Raw genomic sequence first — 25,836 nt, forward strand, 5'->3', positions numbered from 1 at the left:
CTTCGTGTCACCTGTGCAAATTCCTAAGCATGGGAAAAATGCCTTTCCACATTTTCGGGCAGGTTCATGTTTGCCGTCGAGCGTTTTTCCCCGTTATCTCACATTTTACCTGTCGCAGGTTGTCGCTGCTCATCGTTGTTGTTGTTGTTTTAGTGAGGGGTTGGTCGTACGTCCCTCGGAAAAGGTAAAAACACTAAAACACACACACACACACTGCAAATACCCAGCCAAATAGACAATAAAGCCCCTGCGCAGGGTCGTTCATCGATGTGCAGGCGACCAAAGTGGCGAAGTTAAAGTGGCTAACTACGTCCTCAGATGGTTCTTGAAAATCGTTTAAAAATACATTACGCTTTTATGGCCATAACCGCTTTTGAGACTTGTATCAAAGACAGAAGGGAAAAGGTTTTGAAAGAGAATGATTTAATGAATGGAGAAGCTTAAAAAGAATGTGTAGATAACTTTCAAAAATAGTTAAATTGGTTAGGGTTCTCCTCAGAACATTACGTGTTTTACTTGGGTAACAATTAAAGCTACATATTAAACTAGGTTCCTCTCTTTGTCGCCTGTGGCACATATGTGTATGAGTTTATGGATTAGCATTGAGCATTGAAGGGGCACGTACAACAAAAAAAATTGGTAACACTCACACACTCCCATGATCGCGATAAGTGGCAAGAAAAAACAAAAACAGAAAAAAGGCTACCTTCGCCTTGAAGACAACTTCTCTTATTGCCGTTTTCGGATTTCGTTAGTTTGCCTCATTTGCTTTATTTTTCATTTATTTTTTTTTTTCTTTACCCTTACCTTTTTTTGTTACGGTTATTTGCCCGCAGCGGAAGGAAGGTGTGTTTATTTCCAGGTGAATACTATGGTTTTGGTGTGTGCGTGCTGGTTGGTGTGTCAAGGTCATTGATGGCATTCTATGGTAACCTTTCGCTGCGTCTTTGCCTTTGTCCATGTCGCTTGGTCTTTTGTTGTTTTCCTGCACTGCTTTTAGCCCACATACAAAACTCAGCTGGCCAGCAAACACACAGATACTGAATAAACACATGCACAACCAAAAATATCACCTGCTAAATAAAACGGATTTGTTTTTTAATAAGCAAGATCGTACATATTTATTTGATAAAAATACATAACGAAAGATACAAAGTTGTTACTTATATTAAAGGGGTGCTAAAACCGAAAAACATTACACCTTTTTCATTTTCTCCAAGAGATTTCTAATCTGACAAAATAAATAATTGCTTTAAATAAATAACATAAGTAACTTATCCAATTGTATAATAATAAATAAATTTTGTATATTATGAAAAACAAATACGTTTATTTTAAAGCAAATATGTTGACAACAAGCTGATGAATAATAAGTTACAAATGTAGCTTTGCCGTAACATGTCTTTGTACACACACTTCTGATCAAATATATCACATTAACTGTCATTTTCTGGCTGTGTATTATGAGTTGAGAACAAATCGTAGAAGTTCGATCCATATGGTTGTTCCTGTTATTTTTTTTTTTGTGGCTTGTGTTGTTCTTTCGTGTTGCCCGCTGGCTTGACATCATTTCTGTCATGTTTCGCGTTGTAGTTGCCTTTTTATTTGGTCGGTTGTTAGTTGGCACAGTAAACAACGGCTATGGTGTCTTAAGGAATACCTAGAAAAAATTGTATTCCAATTCTTATAATTGTTGGAAGCAAATATGCTTACCTTTTGTTGTAAAACATTATTTATAAATATTTCAATATCATGCGTAAATTTGTAACATTTTTATGAGAATTGCAAACTTTCTTATTAAAAAGATTTTTTGTTTAAATTTATATATATGTTTGTTTTATTTAATATATTTAAAGATCATTTTTGACCTTTTTTCGATTCGATGGTAGATTTTAAACTGCTTAATTCCATACGTTTTCTAAATTTAAAAACTAATTTTAACTTACTATACGAAAGAGAAATGAAGCCTTGCAACAACATAATATAAAAAGACAGATAATAAAATAATTGACCTATTTTCCTTGAAGCTTCCCTTAAAGAGAGTTTGCACTGTACCCTGTTAACCCCTCTTGGCTTTCGCTTTGCATGTCACTTGGCCATGTCCAACTCTGCTTCTTGGCCTGTTTGGTTTGGTTCTTTGGGCATTGGCGTTTAGAAATTGGTTATGAGGCCGTTTGCGTACAAAAACACCAGCAGGCCCATGCCAAAAGCGTTAAAAGGAAGACGGCGAGAAGAGGAGAAATCGACTGGGCTTAAAGGCGGGCCACAACTGAAAACTGAAAACTGGGGACAGAAGACTCAAGACTGAAGACTGGAGGAGGAGTGGCCAAGACATGACGGTGGAGAAGAACGATAAACGGCGGAGCGACAGTCGAGTGTCGAGATGATGGCGTCATTAACTTGGCCGAAAGCTTTTGTCGCTTTGACACACTTTTTGGCATTGCACTCTTTGTTGTTGTGCGATTCGATTTTTATGGGTTAAAGCGCCACCACCTGCTTACTCTTTAACCGCAGGTTTCAGCTACAAATGTATCTCGAAGTTTCTAGATTTTAAGCCACATATATTACATTTTTTGAAAATTTCTTTATACCTACGGTTGCTTAGAGGTTTATAAAATTAAACTATCAATTATACACATATTTTATTTTAGCTTGAAAAGATTAATAACATAAAATAAAATAAAATAAAATAAAATAAAATAAAGGAAAAGCTCATACCCAATTAGCCATTGCAAATTAACTAAATCTCGCTGGTTCAAGTTCAATGATCCCTGGCAAACTTTCGTTTGAGGAAAACCTTTCCAATTGCAATCCGTCCATTATCTGGCTGGGATCTGCCGACTGCGAGCTTGACCCACTGCATCTGCTAGAAAGTGAAACATGGTCGAAACGACTGGCTGGGATCACCTGTCCCAGGTGAGAGAGAGAGAGAGAGGGAAAGAGACGGAGGCAGGAAGACAGAAAGGCAGAAAGAGACGGACTGTAGCGGGGGGGGGGAGAGCCTACTATAATTTTCTATTTTCAAGTATCGAATGCGTTCGCTGTCGCCGCTGCAAATGTTGCCCAACAACTTTCTATGAAAAAATTCACTTTTTCCTCTATGTCCAAGCAGCAACACCACCTGAGTCTTGAGTCTTCCACCGAGTGTTTTTGGGGGTCCAAAGCCGGCTTTTTTTTTGTTATTTGTTTTTCTGTTGGGCTTTTAGCAAATCGAACTCGAACAGATTAACACTTTGCCGCCGCTAAAACAAAAGGGAAACTTCAGTGAAAGAAAACCCGTTTGTTTAACTATATATGTATGTTTAGAAAAACAAAAGGCAAATACCGAAAAAACGATTGTCCAGATGGAACTCATCGAAATTCCCATTCCCAGGGGATTGAATTATATTTGGGGTGCCAATACACTTGTTTTCCCCATACGAATCATATCAAAATAAATCCGAGCGAAATGTAAACACATTTGCACTGGGCTGCGTATGCAAAAGCCAAACAAAAGCCAAATAAAAAAAAACAAATAACATGCGAAGAATTCGCCTAAACAATTCGCAAAGTGTCGCTATGATTTTTATTTAGATCTCATAGTGTTTCAAATCGCTGCAGTCGGCGATTGCTTAGCGTATACATTTACTTCATTTTTTTTTCTCAGAAATCAGGTATCAAATTAACAAAATTACCAAACAAGAAGTCGCGAAAATTAAAGCTTACCAAGGGAATATTGTAATAATGTAGTCTAAAGATAACGTCTTTGGAATTTATTGAATTAATATTGTTTATTTTTTTACAAAAAAATAATTTTAGTAATGATGGAAATAAATATCCATAATCTTCTAAATGCAAGATAAAAAATGAATTGTTCTTTTTCTTTCCCAAATGAAATTAAAGTCGGAACTTGCACTAAATCAAATCTATCAAAAGAGCCCAAAAAAGAAGATCGTGTGTGTGTATCCGACAAAATACAAGAAAATAGACTAAATCTAAGCAAACATTGGCGACGGTCACAGACTCAAAGACCTGCGCTTCCCTTTGTCATATATCAACGAAAAGTAAATAAAAGCCACAACAATGTGGGAGAGAAGAAGTCGTAAGACTGGGAAAAAGTCGAAAGAAAAAAAAATCTATAAATGAATTGACAAATCAAATGCAAGCAGGTCGCTGCTATTACATGATGCGAAATCCAAGTTATGCTATAATTCTGCATTGTCTGGTTTTAAAGGAGGGGTAAAAAGTGGAACAGCCCGTGTTGGTTTGTTAGATTTCAGTCTCCGGTTTTTTTTTTTTTTTTTTTTTTTTTGTCCGTTTGTTTGTGTTGATTTTTCGAACGTTTCGCATATTTCCCATAAACCTAATTAAATGCGTTTGTTCGTTCGTTTACGCAACGATTTGTGTCGGGATTGCGTGCTTGTCTATATATACAGATGTCTGGGCATATAACACGGATATATATGTATATATATTTATATATGCATCTGGGTCGGGCGGGTCACCGCCCAAAATGCAACATGTTGCTTAGGGGGCAGGGCAGGAGGGAGCTGAAGATGATTTGGGACAGCTGCAACATGCGGAAGCTATAACATAAACGCAGCACTAAAAAAAAAATACCCAAACATTTTTATCTGAATTTTACCCCAAATTTAAGGCTCAATTTATCTGCACATTTTAGGTAACTTTCCTAAGCCTAAAATCCATTACTCTAAAATCTTTAATTGTAAAGGCTACAATTCAAAATTGGAATTTCATCAAATTCAAGAATAATAGTGTATTTCAATTTAACATGATCATATCAAAAACGGCACAAAAATGTTGGGCGGTTTGTTTAATATGAAGTTTTTGGTTTTGGGAGCAATTTTGGTAAGTTAGTATTATATGTTTGTTTAAAAAGTTTTTTTTTTAATTTGTAAAAGAAAGATGCTTGAAAAGCATCTATAAACAAGACAATCTTGGAAAAATCATAATATATATTATAAGTACATTTTTAGAACAAGTTAGTTCAATTTTCTCTGAATGTGGTTGAAAGGCGTGCTGCCACGCCCCCATTTGTTTGAGTGGCCGAACAAAACGCCAACCGCATGAAAACACATTTCCTTCTTGTGGTTTAGCTGGCGACAATGGACAAGGGAAACATCTTGTTTTCCCCACCCAATCGGACACCCCCTGCCTATAATTTCCCTCCTCACTCAACACCTCCCCCTTTTAATTTTTACCCCTCGAACACCAACACCACTACTGAACCCCACCCCCCTCCAGCCACCCTCACAAACGCACAGATGACGCAGAGCATAAATTATTTTAAATTAGTTTTAATTGGCAATGTCTTTTCGTTGCGCCTTAACATTTAATAATTCAATTTTGTGGGATGCGTTTTTTCCTTTGGCTAAGCAGAAAAAAATGTGAATCAATCCGAATTCCGATAGCTGAATGGAAAAAAAAACGCACAGCACAAATAGTGGGAATTATTCAAGATTTCCGATGATGTCATTAATTTATGCGCCGTGATAACGAAATGAAAAGAAAAATACAGCTGGATGATGTGAGAAGAGGTCGGCATGGTAATGAGATAATTTTAATTTACGTACCATTCTTGTTAAACAATACAGTGCGTTTCGGTGCGGGAACACTATCGTTACTTAATTTACTTAATTGGAAAATTAAAAACTACGTTTCGAAGCCAGTTATAGGCTAAAGAAAATGGATAATGATTGTTTGATAGGTGATGAAGGCTTAATTAATAGATTTTGATTGGAAACATAAAGGTTTATTTGATAAACTAATTATTTACTTGTTTATAACAAAACCAACCTAATTTTTTTTCATTTAAAACTTTTCTTTTTTTTTAAAAATGTTAACAAAATAACTCTAAAATTTGACTCATTTTTTATTTTTTGAGTCATAGTTGAATCTAAAAGTATAAATGTATCCGCTTACAAAATATAAGCAAGTTGAATTTGCTTATTGTTTTACTTAGTTTTATTTATTAATTTGTTTTGGTAATTTGTGACTAATATAATGATAAAATAATATGATTCATAAATGATTATATATCAATTATCTATTATTTTCTATTCGAAAAAACACCAAGTGGAAGCATTTGTAATTTATAATATAATAAAAAAGATTAAAAATAATAATTTATAAACCAGTCATTATTTCAAATACTTATTTAAAAAGCCCCAAAACAAAATATTTATTCATTCGTGAGGCGGAATTGATAATTTGACTTATTAATGATTAATTGAATCTTGAACTTTAAACTTGTTTTTGAATATTAAATGTGGAAATTCCTACGCAAATTGTACATTAAAAAACTGATATTATTAATTTTCTGCAAATTTATTCATTTTTATATTTTGCCTTATTGTGTACAATTATTGAATAATATCCGAATTAAACTTTGCACGAATAGTTGACTGTCATATTAATTTAGTTTAAAAGTTTTCCCATATCTATCTCTGATATTATTCTGTAAATTATTTCCCTAATTATATGGAATTTATAATAGATTTGAAATGTACTGTTTATCTTGAGAACTGTGTGTTCGACATTCATGGCGAGAAGAGGTTTACGTGGAATTGAATCTGTCGTTTGTATCTTATCTCTGTAGCTCCCTGACGGTCACATGAACACATATATATGTTCATGCCACAGGGAAATGCACTGCGGTGCTAAGATAATTCACAGATTGTTCGAATACGCGCCAAAAACAAACAAGAAGAACATCTCATATAAAGTTCAAGTACAAAAGACCTCTGCACACACTCTGAATTCTCATTTGGGATTTTTCGCAAAAGGTGTAAATACGTTTTTGATTTTTTGATTTTACCATTCAACTAAGTTGGCCTTTAATGCTTTTGATCTCAAAGGTGACAAGAGAAGAGAAAATAAGACTATTAAAAACTCTTTATTTATTTCTGATATATTTTTACTTAAGAATCAATAGAAAGTGTTAAAATTTGATTTATTATTTTAATAAATAAATTGTTAGAAATGTGATATTCAAAGATAAGAAATGCTTTTTACATAAGTCATTTATATACATTTATGTTAGTCTTGGATTTCATAAGTTTGAGGACAAATATATTTTTTTAGTGCAGAGTTATTGAGGGGGAAACATAACTGATGGAGGGGAAAAAACCAAAAACACTTGTTTTTCCATGTTTTCCACGCTCAGATGCCAGCTGATGGCCAGAGTTTGTGTGCGTTTGTCCATTGAGCAACCGCAAATCTCCGCTTGCCCCTTAAAAACCCCCCCTAAACCCATTGTCGCCCCTCTTCGCCACCTGTGGCCATGTGCAAAAAGAAAAATCGCTGACACAGTGCATTGAACTCGAGAACTCAAAAAGCGAGAAATTCTTATGCAAAAACAAAAAAAAAAATGTGGAAAAAATGAGAAAATTTATTATAAAGAAACAAACGGCCAACGAACGTTAAAAAAAAAGAATAAAAAAATTAACGCAAACTTGCTGAGCAACGACTTCATTTTCGAACCCTCTCTTTCTTTCTACCCGTCGCTCTATCTCTTTCTGATGCTTCGACGTCATCGCTTCACTTGCTATTGCAGTTGTTGTTTCTCATGTTGTTGCTGTCTTCACAATTACTTACAATATTTATGTTAAATGTGCAGACGGCGCCGGACTTGAAAAATACGCTCGCTCGAATGTACATATGTATGTATGTAAAATAATTCGCTGCTTAAATAGGAAAATAGCGGAGAGCTCAAAGAAGTCAGGCTTTAAACACTCTGAAAAAAAATACACTATATCAGAAAAAAATTGATAAGCTAAAAGATTCAATTTTATACGTATAAAACTGTGTTTCCTAATTTTTGTATAAAACTTTTCAAAATAAGATTCTATATTTTCAGTTAATAATTATAGAAATCTATTTTATTGTCTGCTTCTAAAATTTACAGCTTTTAAAGCTTCAGTGTTCAGAAAACTAAATAGAGAAGAATAAAATATGATGTAAATTATTGTGCATTCCTTAGAGATGATAGATATATGTTAACATTCTTATATCGAGTGTGGTTAGGGTAAAAAAGATTAAAGCTAATTTAATATTTAAATATATAGAATCATACTACTAAATACAATACATATTTAGTGGACAAATTAATATTAAAATATTTTAACTTACTAATTAACTAACTACTAGATTTCAAATATTTCATATTTGATTTAAATGTATTTTATTTAAGTCTTAATAAATTAATAGCAAACATTATAAGAAGATATACAATTTTTCAAATTTGAAAAACTTTTGTGCTTAAAGATATAAATATTTTTACGAGTGTCACGCACTCATCTCCATCAAGCACAACTTCAAATTAAAATCATTTTTGTAGCTGCCTCACATTGTTATCTCATAGAGGCAAAAAAAGAGTAGAAAAAGAAAGAAGGAGAAAGCATGAAGAAGACGCAAACTGAGTGAAACGAACTTTGAGAACACGCAAGCTGAAAACTGAGAAAAAAACAGGCATTGAATCACAATGCGGTTCAACTTGGCTAAGCAATTCTCATTGTTGTTTTTTTTTAGGAGCTACTTTATCTTCCACTTAACTCCTCCCTCCCCACCCCACCCCTCAGGTAAATTCTAATGCACATCATTTGCACATTAGAAACGGCATTGCAGTCCAAAGTTCCAATTGGAACCGCAGTTGCGATTGCAGATGCATAAATAAATAATCTTATCCAGTTGCTGCTGCTTAATTAGAAACACGCATGCGCCACATTTTCAAAAATGTTTTTACCCCAATTACATGGCATCTACATGACGTTTGGCTTTGTGCAATTTTAATTTTTTTTGTTGTATTTTCAAACTGCTTTTGCAGTTATCTGTGCTTTTTTTTAATCAAGTTTGGGGATCTGTGATCTTGTATCCTACATGTAGATTAGTAAGTTATTTGAAGATCTACTTGTTCATGTCAAGAACTGAAGCATTTGACATGCATTTTACATTGGGCTTCAAAACTAAGCCTAAAAGTAGGCAAATATTTTTCCAAACAGCTATGAACGTTCGCCGACAGAGGTCGCCACCTAGTGATATTGCATTTTATTTTAAACAATTTTAATGTTTATTATTTTATTTTAGTTTTTAGTAGTGCTATATTGTTTTAAAATTTTATGGGGAACCTAACATATTAAGTACATTATATTTTCTGTTAATATAAATGTTTTGTATATATTTTTAAAAATAAAAATTATATTTGTAATTGATTTTTTTACAGAACCCGAGGGAGAATTAACTCGCCTGAACAAGACACTTCCCTGGGGACCATTTTATTGCGTCCTGCAGCAGGACGATCAGAATTTCACCGCCTACTGCAGCGAGGAGATATCGGTGAGAAATCGCAGATATATCCATAGTATATGTATTGGAATTTAGCAACTAACACACACCCACACACACCCTGTAAAATCCACACGTACTTGTTCGTAACTGTAAACATATCAAGTTCATTGGCTTTGTATTTTCGTCTGTGTATATCTATCCCTGTCTCTTACCATTGCACACTATCGCTAACAAAAATGGATGTAAACAAACCGCTACTACTACTACTACTATCGTTCTACTAACCTGTAGATATTCCCGGCCACGCCCAAAAAGGAGGTGGGTAGTGTAATGCGAGGCGGAACTGGAGATTCCCCCATAATCGAACCGGCACGTGACCGTTTCCGATTTTACATAATTTATTAGCGTTGATTCTATTTCACTTCTTCCACAGGAAAATTTTATTGTTACTGAAAGAAAATTAAAAAAAATATTTTTTTAAGGCCTAAATTTGGGACTAACTTAAGAAAGAAAACCCTAATTCAAATTTAACATTGCACAAAAAGATATTTTAAAATATAAATAAAACACGAAAAGAAAACTTTGGGGTACAATTTCTTGCCCATTTCACAAGCTTTTTTAAATTTAAACCAATAATTAAAGTTCAGAACTCATATGTTTTATTTTAATTTAATTTAACTGCAATAAAGGATTGAGTAGCACTAAAAATAGTTAGTTTAAAGTTTTACATTTTTTAAAGAAGTCAATATTTTCCTTAAAATTGCACAACAGCAATAGAGTGAAATATAATCTTTGTGGTTGAAACGTAAACGGTTTAGTGTCTTTTATTTTTTTATTTCCCTAACACTATGTAATTTATTTAATATCTGCCATTCTTGATCTTCAGCGGGGTGATGTGTGCTACGAGGACATTCCACGAGTTCGTTTGGACCGTGTTCGACGGCCAGCGAAGGCTTTGTGGGACGGACCGCCGACCTTGGCAGAGGAAAATGAGGACTCCGATTCGTGTGTGGGCGGGAGCGGCGGGATGAGCGGCATAAACGACATCGTGCTGAATACGACGCTTTACAGTGAACTAGGTAAGTGTGAACGGGATTTTGAACTATATACAAAATTGTTTGTGTTGTTTTGCAAAACTTAGTGTATATGTATGTATAGTGTTTAAAAAAGTATTACTCTTGGTTCTCTAAAATTATAAATACCTTAAATATACAAAAAAAATGGAAAGTGATTAAAATTTAATTGTTGTTAGTGGAAAACATTCTGAACCGAGATTGATTTTATTTGACAATTTCTGCGTTCCAATCTGTTGACAATATCCAAGAAATTAAGCACCAGCCAACAAAGATTTCCCAAACGACTCCGCTTAAATTCGGAAGGAAGTGATTTCTCCGCTTCCCCTGATATTGGTATATATCCCTCATGCGAGTGTTATGTAATACGGCTTCACGTCAGGTGAATTTGATTTTGTTGGTGTGGTCAAGCGGCGCTTTAATTGCATTTGACCGGCAAGCGAGCTCATCAGTGCTCATCACTAATTGCAGTTTTTTTTTTAGTTTTTAGTTTTGTGTTTTGCTGTAGGTCCGTAACACTTTTCGATCGTATCAAAAGGTGTGTGTATCTGTGTCTCGGGTTTTATTTTATTTTTTTTAATTCTGTGTGTGAGTAGTCAGGAAATTTGTTTGTACCGCCGTCGCCGCTGTCGTCACGCATGCCGGAGCATTAGGCACAATAGCGAACGGGAGGCGGCTTGGGGTGGATGGAGTGGGTGGTTTTGAGCCCATGTGGAAGGTGCCGTCCGTCCAGCCGACACTTCCGTCGATGCCGAGATCATTTCGGTTTTATTGCTTTATTGCAAGATGTCTTCAAATCTTCAAATATATATATGAATTTATTTTCAGCGTCTAAAAATATGCTATGAAATTGTCAGTGCTCCCATTAATATAAAACATTACTTAAACTATGAACTAAAAAAAGCATATTTCATTGCTATCATTCTTGAAAGCAATAACGGAAAACCGAAAATCTTTGTGAAGTTTTTAAAAACACCACATCGGAACCACAAACATATACATATGTATCAAAATTATTATAATATATTTTCAGTCATTGTAGTTCTTACTTGATATAGTCTTAATAGTATCTATTCATATCTTAAAAAATATTCTGGCTCATAAATTTAAAAATCCATTTTTGAAATTGTTTTAGTAACTGTCACCAATTATAATTTTTCCGAGTATCGATGTGCTGCTGTGAATTCTTATCATCTCTTGAAAACAATATTTGATTGTCATTGCGAGATAAATTTTGCACACATTTACATAAATTACTTAATCAAATTAATCAAGAAATAAATTATTTGTAATTAATAATTATTTATTATAAGTCGTAAACAGCATAATAGTATAATAAATACATATACATTTAAAAAAAAAATAGCTTTACTGCTTTCTTGGCTCTCATTCTGAATATCTCCCATGCATTTGCATGATTTCCATTCCCCCTTTTCCCATTACTTCCTCTTTCTTTTTCTCTTCTTCTTTCCCCTGTTCTTCCTCTTCTTCATCTTCCCTTGTTCTCTGTTTGTTTCACCTTCCCAAACGTTTCATCAATGGAGCTCTCACCTCACGGTTGCACACTGGGCCAGCAAACACGTGTTTTGGGCAAAAAGTTCTTTTTTTTGCGAAAATATTATAGCATAAGTATGAGAGTATATTATTCACTAAGCTAATTTTTGCCTACATTTCAAAAAACTTTATTGAAAATCATAATATTAAGTAAAAAGTATAAATAAATCTAATAAAAAGAAACCTTTCGAATTGATTATCATAACAAGTACAAATATAATTTAGCTTTCTTAAATATAGACAAAAACCTTAAGTAAGCGGCTTTTTTCGCTATTGGTTACTTTTTTCTAGGAGTGATTTCCGGTTAACTCAATAAATTATGTGATTCCTTTAAAAACTTCAGTTTTCGAAATTTGAAAAAGTTGCAGTTTTAGAAGTCTTATGCTGCCCTAAGTATGCTGCATCCCTCATATCATTTCAACGACAACTTAAATACATAGAGAAAACATATCAGATTGGGTTTCGTGCAGGACCCAAGTACCGTAACGTCCTCATAAAGAATTTTAAAATTAAAAAATATAAAATATCTAAAGTCTTTTTAACGTTTGATGATGAAGATGTTAAGATGTAACCAAAACAAATAAACTTTTTTGTTGGGTCAATTTTTTTTGGCCAACAAATTACCTTTCTCAGCCCACTGTAAGCTGGCGAGAGTAAATGAAAGAGGGAGCCAGTGAAGTTGCGGTTGCGCATGTTTTTCTCAGTGCGTTTCGCTTCGTTTCAATTCGATTCGTTCCGTGTTTGTTGGCGATTTCTCAGTCGTTTTAAGTCGATTTCAGTCGATTTTAAGTTCCGGCGCAGGCGGTTTAGATCGCTCCGTTCGGTTCGTTGTCTTATTGTTATTATTTAGCAATTAAAAGTTAAATTACTGGCCTGGCTTGGCTCAACTAAACAAAATCAAGAAAAATTTAACATTAAAAACCAATTAAAATTATATGCAAAATCAATATGTTCGTCTGTTTTTTTTTAATTATTTTTTTTTGTCAAGTGAAAATTGTATAGTAGCAAGCATGGAAAATGGCTGAAAACATGGCAAAACTATGCGGGCCGTGCTTGTATTTGTGCGTGTGCGTAGCGAATTCGAAAATTTTCTAAAAATAAATGCAAACAAAAACAAACAGAATGTGAAAATCGTACGAAAAAAATAATACAAAAAAACTGGGCAACTACAAAGCAAAACTTGCGAGTGCAAAAGCCCCCGCCCGCTACCCCCTTTTCAAGAAAAACCCCACCCCCGCATTTTGACATAGCTCATCATCATCATCTGGCTATATAAATTCAGCAAAAGAAGCAGCCAGACATCGCTGCACAGAAAACATTTCTCATGTTTTCAAGATCTTTTTTGCATATTTTAAATTAAATTTCATAATAATAATATCGTATTTTTAGGATTTTTGGATATTTATTATTTGAAATTTAGTAAAAAATAATTTTAAATGCATTTGTAAAACTATTAAATTTTATCTTCTTGTTAGGTATTCATATATAAAAGATAAAACAATGCAGATAAAAATTTAAAACTATTTAAAATCCTTTTAAAAATGTTTAAGTAAAAATAGGGGAAATTTATTCATATGATTTGAAACAATAAGCTTGGTATTTTTATATGAAATTGTGTAAATGGAAAAATATTATATGTTTAGTAAAAAAAAAGTTGAGACCGGTATTTAAAACCTTTAAATATTAACCTTTAGTTGGGCATTTCTGAGTAAAAATGTTAACTTAAACAGATATAAATGTTAAACTTTAAATATAATTTTCCAAATTTTTAGGTAAATTTTAAACAAAAAAACAACAATATTAAAGAGCATGGGATAAAAAAATATGATCTTTAAATAAAATCATAAACATAATATATGCTTTTAAATTCCCATATTATATACTAATATTTTCAGTAAATTTAATATTTTTTCCTCATCGTATATTTTCTGTCTACAAATTTCACATTTCCTTGCATGCGGCTTGCGTTTCATGGGCGGTTTTCGATTGTTTTTTTTTTTTTTGTTTTTGGTGAACAAGAAAAAATACACCAAATTGAGGCAAAAAGAAAGGAAGCAAGAAGAAAAGAAAAATGCAAACTAAATTAGGGAAATGAGCGCTTGACACCGATTTAAGGGATACCGGAAAGTCACGTTGTTTTTGTTATTTTTTGGTTACTGTAAACCGTTTACGGCCATAATCGTATCCGGATTAGCCGACGTCTGTTTTGTTATTTTTCTGTTTTTTTTTTGGTATTGAAGAATTTGGAACATGACAAATCGGGGGTGGGGTGCTCTTCAGGCGGGTTTTAAAGGGAGCTTCTGGTTCTTTTGAATGTTATTTATTTAAATAGTTGTTGTCAGTTGTTATTGCTGCAATCAGAAGCCGTTGACACACATAACGGCAGGTTTATATTTGCTGATTCTACCTTTTACACTCAGAAAAAAGCGAGTAGATAGGCAGGTGTAACTGTTATTTATTAATAAATCAGCGAAATGATTTAATTTTTACACATTTTTTCACATTATGACCATTTGTAGCAAGAAAAGTAGAAAATACTAATAAGCCACAAATATAGGTTTTTCTCAATAACTTTTAAAAATATGAAATAGACGGTTATTCCTAGCCGAACAGCTTACCAACTTGCTTGTCCAATTTGCTCTGTGTAGTTTCGCTCAATCAAAATTTCGAAGCCCATGCAAATCACACATAAGTGTTAAGCCTGGCTTATTGACACAACAGCAACAACTGCAATTGCAGCTGCAACAGCAACATTCGAGTTAAACGGCTTAACGGAAATCGAAACGAAATGTAAAGAAAATAAAATAAAATAAAAGAAAAGAAAAGCAAGCGAGCGAAAAGCGAAAAGAAAAATCCAACGTCAATTGACACCAATTAAATAATTTGATGCACATGACCCACATTTTATTTATACATGCATCTACTTGAGCGTACTATATGTGGAGTATGCATAGCCAAGAACAACTGCAGCAACAATCGTAGCAGCAACTGCAACATCGAAAATTGCAAATGCAACAGCAGTTGGTGAAAACGTTCTTAAAATAGCACGTCACTTGCATTTTGATTCATCTAGACCCGTTTCTTTTTTTTTTTATTTATTATATCTCTGTCTATTTAATTTCTAACAATTGTTGCCTGTCAAAAAAATCTACTGTTTGCTAAATTAATAAACTGCTTTTGGCTTGAGGTTAACAGCTTGTCAATACAATTTTATTGATACCCGTTAATTAAGCATATAAAAACTGGCAAGAAAATGTATGAAATGAATTCCAATTTTTGGAATACTTACTTCAAGGGGTTTTGGCACAAAAACTAATATATTTCGGCTATATTGTTATTAGGTTATGGAAAATAAAAATATAAAAAAATATCATTAAATGGTCTAAAGTATATATTCAATTATTTTTTAGTTCTTGACATTTAAAAGTAGATAATAACTACCAAATTAATGTAAATTTATTATATTCAAATCTCCTTTCAAATTCACATTTAAATTGATTTTACTGGAAAAACTTCTTGGCTTGTTAAAATTAATGAATAGTAAACTACAAAACATAAAAATATTACGATATTTTCAGCATTGCATAGTTTCTTTACTTTAATCATTTTATTGGATCTTGTAACATAGGGAAACGACTGTTACAATTTGAATGTTGGCCAACCATAGGAGCTTTTTTTTTGTTGGCAACAACATTTTTATAACCATAGGAGGATTTCTCAGTAGTCGATCAAATTTGTGACCATCATCTTTTGTTAAGCACTGTAACAAGGGAATTGTGTGTGTAATTGTTTGAGATCTCAGTGTTTTGTTTCCGATTTTTTGTTTTGTTTTTTGCTTGCCCTTCTCTTTGCTTTGTTGTCAGCTGATCTTCCTCTTATTTTTCTCGCTTTTTCTCTCAGTTTTTCTCAGTTTTTTCTCAGTTTTTTTCTCCCCCCCATTTTGGCTGTTTGTTCGGCAGAGTTCATGGAAACAAAGTATCGTATTTGCATTGCTTGAATGGCAAAGAGGGGCGGTGGTTTCGAGGGGGGTTTGAAAGGGGGCGGGGGGCAGACTATGGCACATGTCACATTGGAGAGCTTTTTTTTGAGTTATTGTTGCGAACAAGCTGCTGTTGGCAGTTGTAGTTGTCGGGCCTAGCCCACGATATGCTCACATATATATATCGCTATATCTCATTGTTGCGGGTGAAATTGCCAGACAATGCGATCCCCTTCCACTTAAAAAAAAAACAACCAGTTAAGCCAAACTGCTGTTTCATTTGTTGCCACTGTTGCACAGGGAGAAATAAATATTTTCAAAGATCAATTATTTAATAAATGCAAGTGCTTAAAAATATGTGATCTGCCTTCTCTTGTTCATGGTTTTCAATGCATTGCTTTTTAAACTGACTTCAAGCTATATTTATTGTATTCCCAAGCCGATAAATATGATGTAATTTTTTGATTTTATACACAAGCAGATCAATTTGATTTACAAATATATTTTTAAACCTTGTTCCTACAATATATTTCTTTTATTGTTGAAAATTAAATGGATTTATTTTGTCAAGTGTATCTACTGTTGCTGCTGTTAATTATGTATGTATGCGCAAATAGTTAAAGTCAAATTAAAATGCATTGCAACGGGCGTCGGACGCTTGGAAATTGTTTTTTCAGTTTTTATCTGGTTTTGGCGTTGGTTTTGGCCACAACGTTTTGATTCGGCTGCAGTGACTTTTCAAAATGCACTGCAATTAAAAAATAAAAAAAAGCAAGGCAACATTATATGCAGAGTTTGAAAACTATGCACCCTAGGAGTTCTGAGAAACCAAGAACATAACTTGTTGTTCAATCAAAACTATACTGTCGAAACCAAGATTTTAGAGAGTTCGTAAATATTTTGTATTCAATGAGCTTTATAGCTCCTATTATCGACTTCACTGCCCCGCAACCGCCTATCTTTTCCTCTACATGAGTGCGGTTTGTTTTTGCATTTCCGTTGCTTTGAAGTTTCTGTTGATTTCTCGAGGCTGCTAAAAATTGAATAATTCGAGTCATAACTAAAACTACAGCAAAAAAAACAGCAACAATTAGCGGCGCGGCACAGTTAGTAATTCATATATGTCATAAATCTATCTGTCGGTTGGTCGGTTGGTCGGTTGGTCGGTCGCTCGGCATTTTGCGTATCCGTAGCTGTGTCTGTGAAATGTATCTGTATCTTCCACTTGTCCGTCCGCGGATTGCCACACATCTGAGAGATGTCGTCATCGCACTGGCTAATGCACAGACAGACGTATGGGATGGATGTACAATCATCCGCTTTTCTGTGGCCCGGGACACGCCCCGATCTATATGGGATATGCTTTGGTCTACGGCATATGGATGTGGTGGCAATTGCTGCCAGCAAAACATCAAATTAACTCGATTGTATAATCAAGTGGCGGCAGCGGCCTAATCGTTGTGCTGGATGAGTGATAAAGCAGATGATGATGGATCATTCTCATTCCGCTTAATTTGAAGGCTGAAGTAAGGCCAAAACGAAAACCCTTTGGTTTTTGGACCACAGAAAATAAAAATATAAGCAGGGCTTTGGGTATTTTTCGTTTGGCCCATCACAGGAATTGGTACAAAATATTTTAGTAATTTATTTATTTTTAATCAATATTGTCTTTTTTTTGTCTTACTTATTACCTCAATATTTTTAACTTAACTTATTTTTTAAATCATTTATCGATTTTTTTATTGTCAAATAATTAATATTTCAAATAATAATTATATTTTTCAAACTATCATGCTTTAATTACTTAAATAAAGATTATAGTCATTCAATTTATTATTTGACCTGACCAAGCTGCAAGTGTCTGTCCAAAACACTTCAATATTTGTTATTTAAATTATTTTGATTAAATTAAAAAACTCTTTTTAACTCGTTTTAAATAAATAATAATTAAATTCATTTGATTCATAACACATTTTCAATGATGTCTCAAATTTGCAATGAATCTACGAAACGTGATTTTTATATGCTTTTTCTCGGTGCACGTTTCCTTCTTTTTGAGAACTTCTTCTCATTATTTGTTGTTACTGTGGCTCCATGCAAACACGATCCACCCAATTCAACTAATTTTGTTTATATTTTGACGCGAGCACAGCAGAAATTTTTCGGTACGCTTGATTTGTTTACATTGAGCGAGAAATTTGTTTATTTCGCACCTTGAGATGCGTTTGAAATCATTTCCAAAAATATACACAAGTTTTCGTTTTCCAAAGCTCCAACGCTCTCTCTCTCTCTCTCTTTACTCTAAATTTAGCAAGCCAAAAAAATTGAAAAAATAATCGCATGAACAACTAAACAAAACTGAAGGAAAAAAATAAAAGAAAAGCCGAGCAACAAGTTCACACAGTTCTGCTATTAAAATGGAAACCGGCAGAAATAATATGAGGCCTGCAGATCGGTCTCCCAAAACCCCTCTTTCCTTGCCCTTTTTTTTCTCACTTGCATGGTGTAGACCGAAAAAAGCATTAAAACAGTTAAAATTGCTTTATGTATTTCAACATGGCCAACAATGTTGTTGGCCTGTCCGCTGGAGATGGCCCCATTGGGCGCTACTTAGCCACTGAAAGAGACAGCAATGGGGGTTGAGAAAGAGAGAGGAGACAACTGGCACTCAGAAAAAATATATTGAATAGTATTACTTTATATTTTTATATATCTTTCAATGTATTCTTTTTATATCAAAAATTTTAATATGTTTAATTTTGCATTATATCTTGACCATTCAAAATGATTAAGCAAGTTACAAATTCGTCGTTTTGATGTTTGTATTAAAGTATTCTTTATATTTCAGAAATATTTTTTAATATGTTTGAAATAAAACTCTTTACTCTTTTAATACAAGAGTTTATATTGTAAAATGAAAAGTATTTTACATATTTTTTTATTTGAATGTTAAATTTATGGAAAATGTTCTAAGAAAGTTAATAATTTTTTTCTCTGCACAAAGACAATGAGTTTGCTCCTATTTTTTCCTGGCCCAGCAAATAATTTACATAATATGCAACACAACACATGTTGACACGGATATCGGGGACTTAAGAGGGGCTAGATTTTGAGGGGTGAAGGAGCCAAAGTGGGGCTACTACGGAACCTACAACAACATAAGTTCATCGTGTGAAAATTGCGTCGTCTTAACATGTCTGCATTTTTTTTTTTTTATGAAAGGAAAGTGGCTCAAACAGAAGTCGCATGCTGATGACGATGGGTTCTAACGGTAACAAAGTTCTATAGTCATCAGGGGAAATAAAACAGTAGAACGCGACTAGTAAGTGCACAAATAATCGCTGAGCTCTGGGAAACTCTAGTGCGGTCATATTTACGGCAATTAGATCGCTAAAAAATTTCCAGAAACTAATACAATTTCCAATACAAAATAATCAACGTGTTAAAAATAAATTAAAATGTAATATAAGTACTTATAGAAAGTTGTAATATACATTTCGATAATTTTGCTTAAGATGCAATGCAAGCGATATATATTTTTAAAACTCTATTTTGAAACTGATATTATTACCTAGATCGAATCAAAGTCACAATTGAGTTCATTTTTGTATAGAATCTTAAACTCTTGGGAAGGCTTAGAACTTTTCTTTGGCTTCGATTCTCCCACGATTTTTGCAGAATTTCTTGACTGGTTTCGATGTCTTCCAGATTGTCTTCGATAAAAAGCGTTCACCCTCACGTATTGTATTGTATTCGTATTTGTATTGTAGCCTTACATGAACTCTCCGCTTTGGGATTATACGAACACCCCATACCCCTGGCCACTTTATTTGTCTGATGATCATCACTTCAAATAAGAAACCGCGAATATCCGTCGAAAATACGAAAACGTGCCTTCAATGACAACCGGACGAGAGCAACAACAATTTCACTTTTTGGTTGTTACTTCGTTGTGGTTGGTTATTTAATTTGACTGTGGATCAACGACCACAACACCACCCCCCCGCCCTCCTCTCGACCCCTCAACACCTCCCTGACCAGGTCACCATACTTTAGTTAGTTGTTGTTTGCAATAATCATCATCATCATTATTGTTATTGTTCTGAATGAATCACACAAAAGGCAATACCACCTTCCGCCGCCGCCCCCTATGAAAATCACCTCACGCCCGTTCGGCCATATGTAGAGAAAAGCAACTACAGAGAAAGGTGAAGGCGAAGGGGGGGAGGGGCTTGGAGAAAGAGTATGCACTTGTCCAAAAGCAGAAGTACAAGCACTTGTCTTTGACGTTATTCTTGGTACATCTTTTTATGGAGCTACCCATTTTGGTCTAGCCCAATACTGTTGTTTACAAAATTATTAGAAACCCTTAATTTCAGCCATATTTGTATCTTAATACTTTCAAGACATGTTCGCATTTCTATTCCCATAATGGGAATATTTGATTTACATACTATCCAGCTAAGCAATGAAAATTATAATTTTTTTCAAGCAAATAAAATAGAAGTGCAGCTTTGCACTTTATGTGCATTTTCCTTTCGTAATTCAGTACTTTTTATTTTATATTAAACAGTTTCTCTAAGACAGGTTTAGGCGTACATTTTAATACATTACTTTAAAATAAAAAAAAAAATGCTTCACGATTAAAAAAAATTTTAAGATCAATAGATAAAATTACGAATACTTTCTTAGCAAACTATATTATTCGCACCTGTGTCACTTTTTCCAGCAAGGTCATTCAGAAGTCGTTGCATTTCTCCGCCGCTTTTTGAGTTTAAGCTACGTTGTTTTCATTGCCGGTTGATTTTTCTGCGTACTCGTAGTCCCCCCGAACACGAACTCGAACCCTCCGTATCGCTGCATCTTTTCCCTGGCATTTTATCATTCCTCTGTGCGTGGCTCAAAAAGAATATATATGTTTGTTTGTCTGTCTGTGTCGCAATTATCGCCGCAATCATTGTGGTCCATTTTGATCTCATCACTAGCGTCAATTACGCCGCGACTTCAATTCGCCGTTTGCCGGGCAAAATGGGTAAAATGAAAATAATAAAAAAGAAAAGTAAGGAAAATAAGAATTGTTGTAGAAGTGCGGGCTACATAGATGCGAAAAAAAAAAAATAAAATGAAAGAAATGCCATAATAGAAATCTAAGATCTTTGCCTTTTTTTTCGTTGTTGTTGTTGTTGCTGTTGATGTTACTGATGTAGTTGTTACTGTAGTTGCTGTTGTGTCTGGTGTTTGCTGCTGATCTCTCAACTGTTTTGCCGCAAAGGGAAATGACCTAGGGACCGGTGCAGAGCCCACGGCCCTTTTTTCATTTAATACCAATATAGCTTCACAGCCCCATTGTCCACGAACCCGGCACTCGGAAAACTTCGACTTACATTTTAGGCCCATTTTTTTGCAATATGTATAAATTAAAGCAGTAAATATCCCTTCAATATCTAATGCCCATTGAATGTATACAAAATATTTGAAAATTTTAGTTTTGAGTAAACTTTTTCAATTATTTTTGTATTAAGAAATAAAAAAGAGTAACAAAAAAAAAAAAATCAATATTAAAAAATAATATAAAAACTTTTTTAATATAAGTGACTATCTTATTAAAAACAATGTTCTCAAAGTTAAAGAGCTTAAAAAAAATGCAATACGTATTAATAAGCCAATAAATCTTTTAAATTGCATTAAAGTATTTAAAAATGTGGATCCAATGATTTAATAAATAATAGACTATTTCGATTTCAAAAAAGGGTGACATATTTTTGCGAGTGTTTTTTGGCTTGCATAACTAACTACGAAGTGCGAACGCCGGTTGCGCTCTGCTGGCGCTTGCCGTTGACTTCGACGTCGCTCTGCCAGCGATGGCGATCATCGTTGTTCTATGCGACAAAAGATGAATAGATGGAAAGTTTCCCACGTCCCCGCGACGAGGGCAGCCACCAGAGTGCCTATTATAAAGCGATACTCATTATAATATATATTAGCCGTAAACCTAATGAGCTTTGGCTCCTCCACGCAATTGTGTGTTGTGTCGGGCCTTGGTTCTTTCTAGTCGTTGTCGTCGGTACCATAAGTTGCCCAAAAGAAATAAGAACGAGCGAATTCCAGTGAATGGGGAGCTCTTCTTTGGGCCATAAAAATATTCGCAACTTGAGTGTGTTTTTAAGCGTAAAATATATGCCATTAGAACATTTAAGTCTTGGTGTTTGAATTTATAAAACTATACTAATTCGCTCCTTGTTCTTTAAACCAACCACAATGCATTTATTCAAGGTTTGTTTAAAGGTTAGTAAATAGTGTTCATTTTCGAAAAAAAATGGTGATTCAGTTACTTTGTCTTTTTAAAATATAAATCATTTAAATAAATTGGAATTTAGATTAGTACTTTTGAATAAGTTTAAAAATTAGTAAACAACTTCTCATTAATTTGTAATTAAAAATGCCCCCTTTGGTTTTTAGGTTCATGGAAAATCGAGGTGTTGATTATAAAAAAAGGGAAAGCTTTACAAAACCGTTAATCTGATTTCTTGGGATTTAGTAAAGAGGAAATGGGAGATTTACCCTTGACTCGAGATCATTCATCATCCAGCGGATCTTTGTGTTATTGTTCTTTACACCATTGCGCTCCATTCACTCTCGGTCGCACTTTTGTTCTTGATGTTGATGGCTTATCATCTGGCTGGCCCTACCTGTGTACCTTACCCCCCCTTTTGAAAAAAAAAGGTACTTTTCGAGATACATTTATGTGTGTACTTGCACTCGTGCATATGTAATCAGTTGAGTCTGGGCAAAGTCTATGATTGGATTGACGTTGTTGGCCGATGTTTGAGCTTGTTGTTGCTGGGGTGTCTGTTGTTATTTCCATCGTCATCGGTGTCTCTTCCCGTCGACGTGCAAAAATGTATATCTGCCAAATTATTCATTATGCGGACGGGACGCCTCCAAAAAAATACAAATAAATAAAAAAATGAAATTGAAAATGAAAAAAAAAACCCAAACAACGTAAATAAAGCAAACACATTGTGACGCCAACGCCGGTTGCATTAATCAGCAAAAACTGAAAGAAAAAAAAATACAAACAAAATTAAATAGAGAAAAAGAGCTTTCAGCTTGAAGCGTTGCATGCTGCCTTTATATGGCGCATCCGTTGCAGTTGCCGCTTTTGTTTGGAGTTTTTCTCTTTTTCCCATATAAAAACATCAGCCGCCGCCGGAGGAGTCATGTGACCATATTGTATTGTAGGAACCAACGAACGCGCACACATATAGCATATCGAATTCTGTGCACTTCTGGCCATTGGCTTGCACTTCCGTTTAAATGAGAGGTGGACAAAGGAGGGGCGGGGCGTTCTGGGCTTACAGGTGCCAACGTGGGCGTTTCGCTCGAATAACCAGAGAAGCATAAAAAAGATAAAAGCGTACACACACTGAAATATGTTGGTTAGTTTTGGGAATCGATCGGATAAATCATACGCATTTGAGAACTTTCATATTTCAAATATATAATGATTTCAAATCAATGATTTAAAATGTATAATGATTTAAAGCCAATGATTTGAAATGTATAATGATTTAAAGACGCAATTGATTTGAAATCCCTAAACGTTTAAAACCTGAAATAGCTTTAAATCCCAAACGATTCGAAATATTTAATGATTTACAATCTAAATTTCTAATGATTTAAAATCTAAACTAATATATATATCCATTTAAAATCTATAAAAGTTAAAAATCAATAATGCCTTAAAATCTCTGTTAATAAAATCTAAATTATGTTAGATTCTCTTATGGTCTAAAATCTGTATTGGACCAAAAAATTAAAATCTTAAATGAGGGAATGGCTTTAATAATTTTTTTAATCATATTTAATTTAATTTTGTAATTAAAAAAAATTAAATTTGGGCTTTACAAACAAATTTTTACAAATTCTTAAATTGTAGTCTTTTATGGAATATTTATAGAAACTTTTTTTAAACGAATATCTTTGTTAAAATTAATTCTAAAAATTGTGTTTTAAAAGTGAAAAAATGTGTTACCAACTATTTTCAAAGAAAGATTTTAAGATCAAAATCTTTATAAGGTGGACCAAAATAATACTTTTTCGCTTCACAGATAAAAACTAGTATATTTTAAGTTATACCTTCAAAATTAAAAAAATTGATTTTTACCACACACTTTTTCTTGCCGTGTAGAAGTAAAACGAGACGTAGATAGAGAACAGCTGCTGCGTGTCTGTCGTCGCTACTGTTGGAGAAAGTAATGAAAAAATAGTCAAGTCTGTGGCGAAATTTATGTTTATCACCGGAGCACGCACACAAAAAACATCAACTAGAAAAATATGATGGTTAGCAACCAGTTTTCTTTTCGGGCACGCAGCAATTGAAAGCAGATATGGAAAATTATTTTAATAGCAATCCAAAACAAGAAAGAAAGCAAACTTCGGCAAGCCGAAGTTCATATACCCTTGCAGCTATTGCAAGAATTAAACATTTTTGAAAACATTAAAATTATGATTTACTTTCGTATATGTTTAAAAACATTGAAGCTATGATGATTTGCAGCTCAATTATTTGATAGTTATTTTATATATTTTTATTATTTCTAAGGGAGCTATATGATATAGACGTCCGATTTTGATAAAATTTAAACCATAATTCTGAAATATTTAACCATTGCTATATGTCGAAGAACTAAACAAAAAATTAAAAAACAGAAAAGTTATAATTTTTTTCATTTATTTTTCCGATTGTTCCTATGAGAGCTATATGATATAATCGTCCGACTTTGATGAAATTTAAACCGTAAATCGGAAATATTTAACCATTACTAAATGTCGAAGAACAAAACAAAAAAATAAAAAACAGAATAGTTATAATTTTTTTTCATTTATTTTTCCGATTGTTCCTATGGGAGCTATATGCTATAGTCGTCCGATTTTGATGAAATTTAAACCGTAAATCGGAAATATTTAACCATTACTAAATGTCGAAGAACTAAACAAAAAATTGAAAAACAGCAAAGTTATAATTTTTTTCATTTATTTTTCCGATTGTTCCTATGGGAGCTATATGCTATAGTCGTCCGATTTTGATGGAATTTAAACCGTAAATCGGAAAAATTTAACCATTACTAAATGTCGAAGAACTAAACAAAAAATTAAAAAACAGCAAAGTTATAATTTTTTTTCATTTATTTTTCCGATTGTTCCTATGGGAGCTATATGCTATAGTCGTCCGATCCGGCTCGTTCCGACTTATATACTACCTGCAATAGAAAGACAACTTTTGGGAAAGTTTCATGCAGATAGCTTTAAAACTGAGAGACTAGTTTGCATATAAACGGACGGACAGACGGACAGACGGACAGACGGACAGACGGACGGACAGACGGACGGACAGACGGACAGACGGACATGGCTAGATCGACTCGCCTAGTGATGCTGATCAAGAATATATATACTTTATAGGGTCGGAGATGTCTCCTTCACTGCGTTGCAAACTTCTGACTGAAATTATAATACCCTCTGCAAGGGTATAAAAAAATTAAAAAAATAAAAACGCAAAACGCACGCGGAGGAAAATCCAGTAATGAAAATCAGCAAACCACAAAATTGAGGCCTAGAATTCACACCGCCACACACAGTCGAACAAAACCCCATTTTTTTTTCTGGCCTTTTGGAGGGGAAAATGCTAAAGTCGAACAAGAGAAAGCCAAAGCTTCCCAAAGCCAATTATTACAGATTTTTAACGCCTTGGGCTGATTGCATACATTTATGGTTGGTTGCCATTTAATTGGCCTGCATTTATCGATTGGCGCCTAGTTTTTAAACGATGCAATAAGGAAAAAGTCGACGCTACAATGGAAATCTTAAGTTGTAATGCTGTTCTAAGTTTAACCTAGTTGACGTAAAACACAATTTCATTTTTTTTTTGAAGAGTGTTCTATT

General features: G+C 33.8%; 1 protein-coding gene across 10 annotated transcripts in view; it reads left to right on the forward strand.

The window, feature by feature from the left end:
* LOC108135412 (ras GTPase-activating protein raskol) overlaps window positions 1-25,836 on the forward strand; it is a 49,307-nt gene that overhangs the window by 2,464 nt on the left and 21,007 nt on the right. For 4 of the 10 annotated variants that reach the window (XM_041710778.1, XM_017256114.2, XM_041710780.1 and 1 more), the window contains exons 2-4: window positions 9,221-9,333; window positions 9,577-9,603; window positions 10,172-10,364. In XM_041710778.1, the coding sequence (XP_041566712.1) occupies window positions 9,221-9,333; window positions 9,577-9,603; window positions 10,172-10,364 (333 nt within the window). Of the gene's footprint in view, window positions 1-9,220; window positions 9,334-9,576; window positions 9,604-10,171; window positions 10,365-12,688; window positions 12,736-25,836 lie in introns of those variants that run through there. The other 6 variants (XM_041710779.1, XM_017256115.2, XM_017256118.2 and 3 more) reach the window with 3 other exon arrangements.

Source organism: Drosophila elegans, unplaced genomic scaffold (assembly GCF_018152505.1).
Source record: "Drosophila elegans isolate 14027-0461.03 unplaced genomic scaffold, ASM1815250v1 contig_149, whole genome shotgun sequence".
NCBI lineage: Eukaryota > Metazoa > Arthropoda > Insecta > Diptera > Drosophilidae > Drosophila > Drosophila elegans.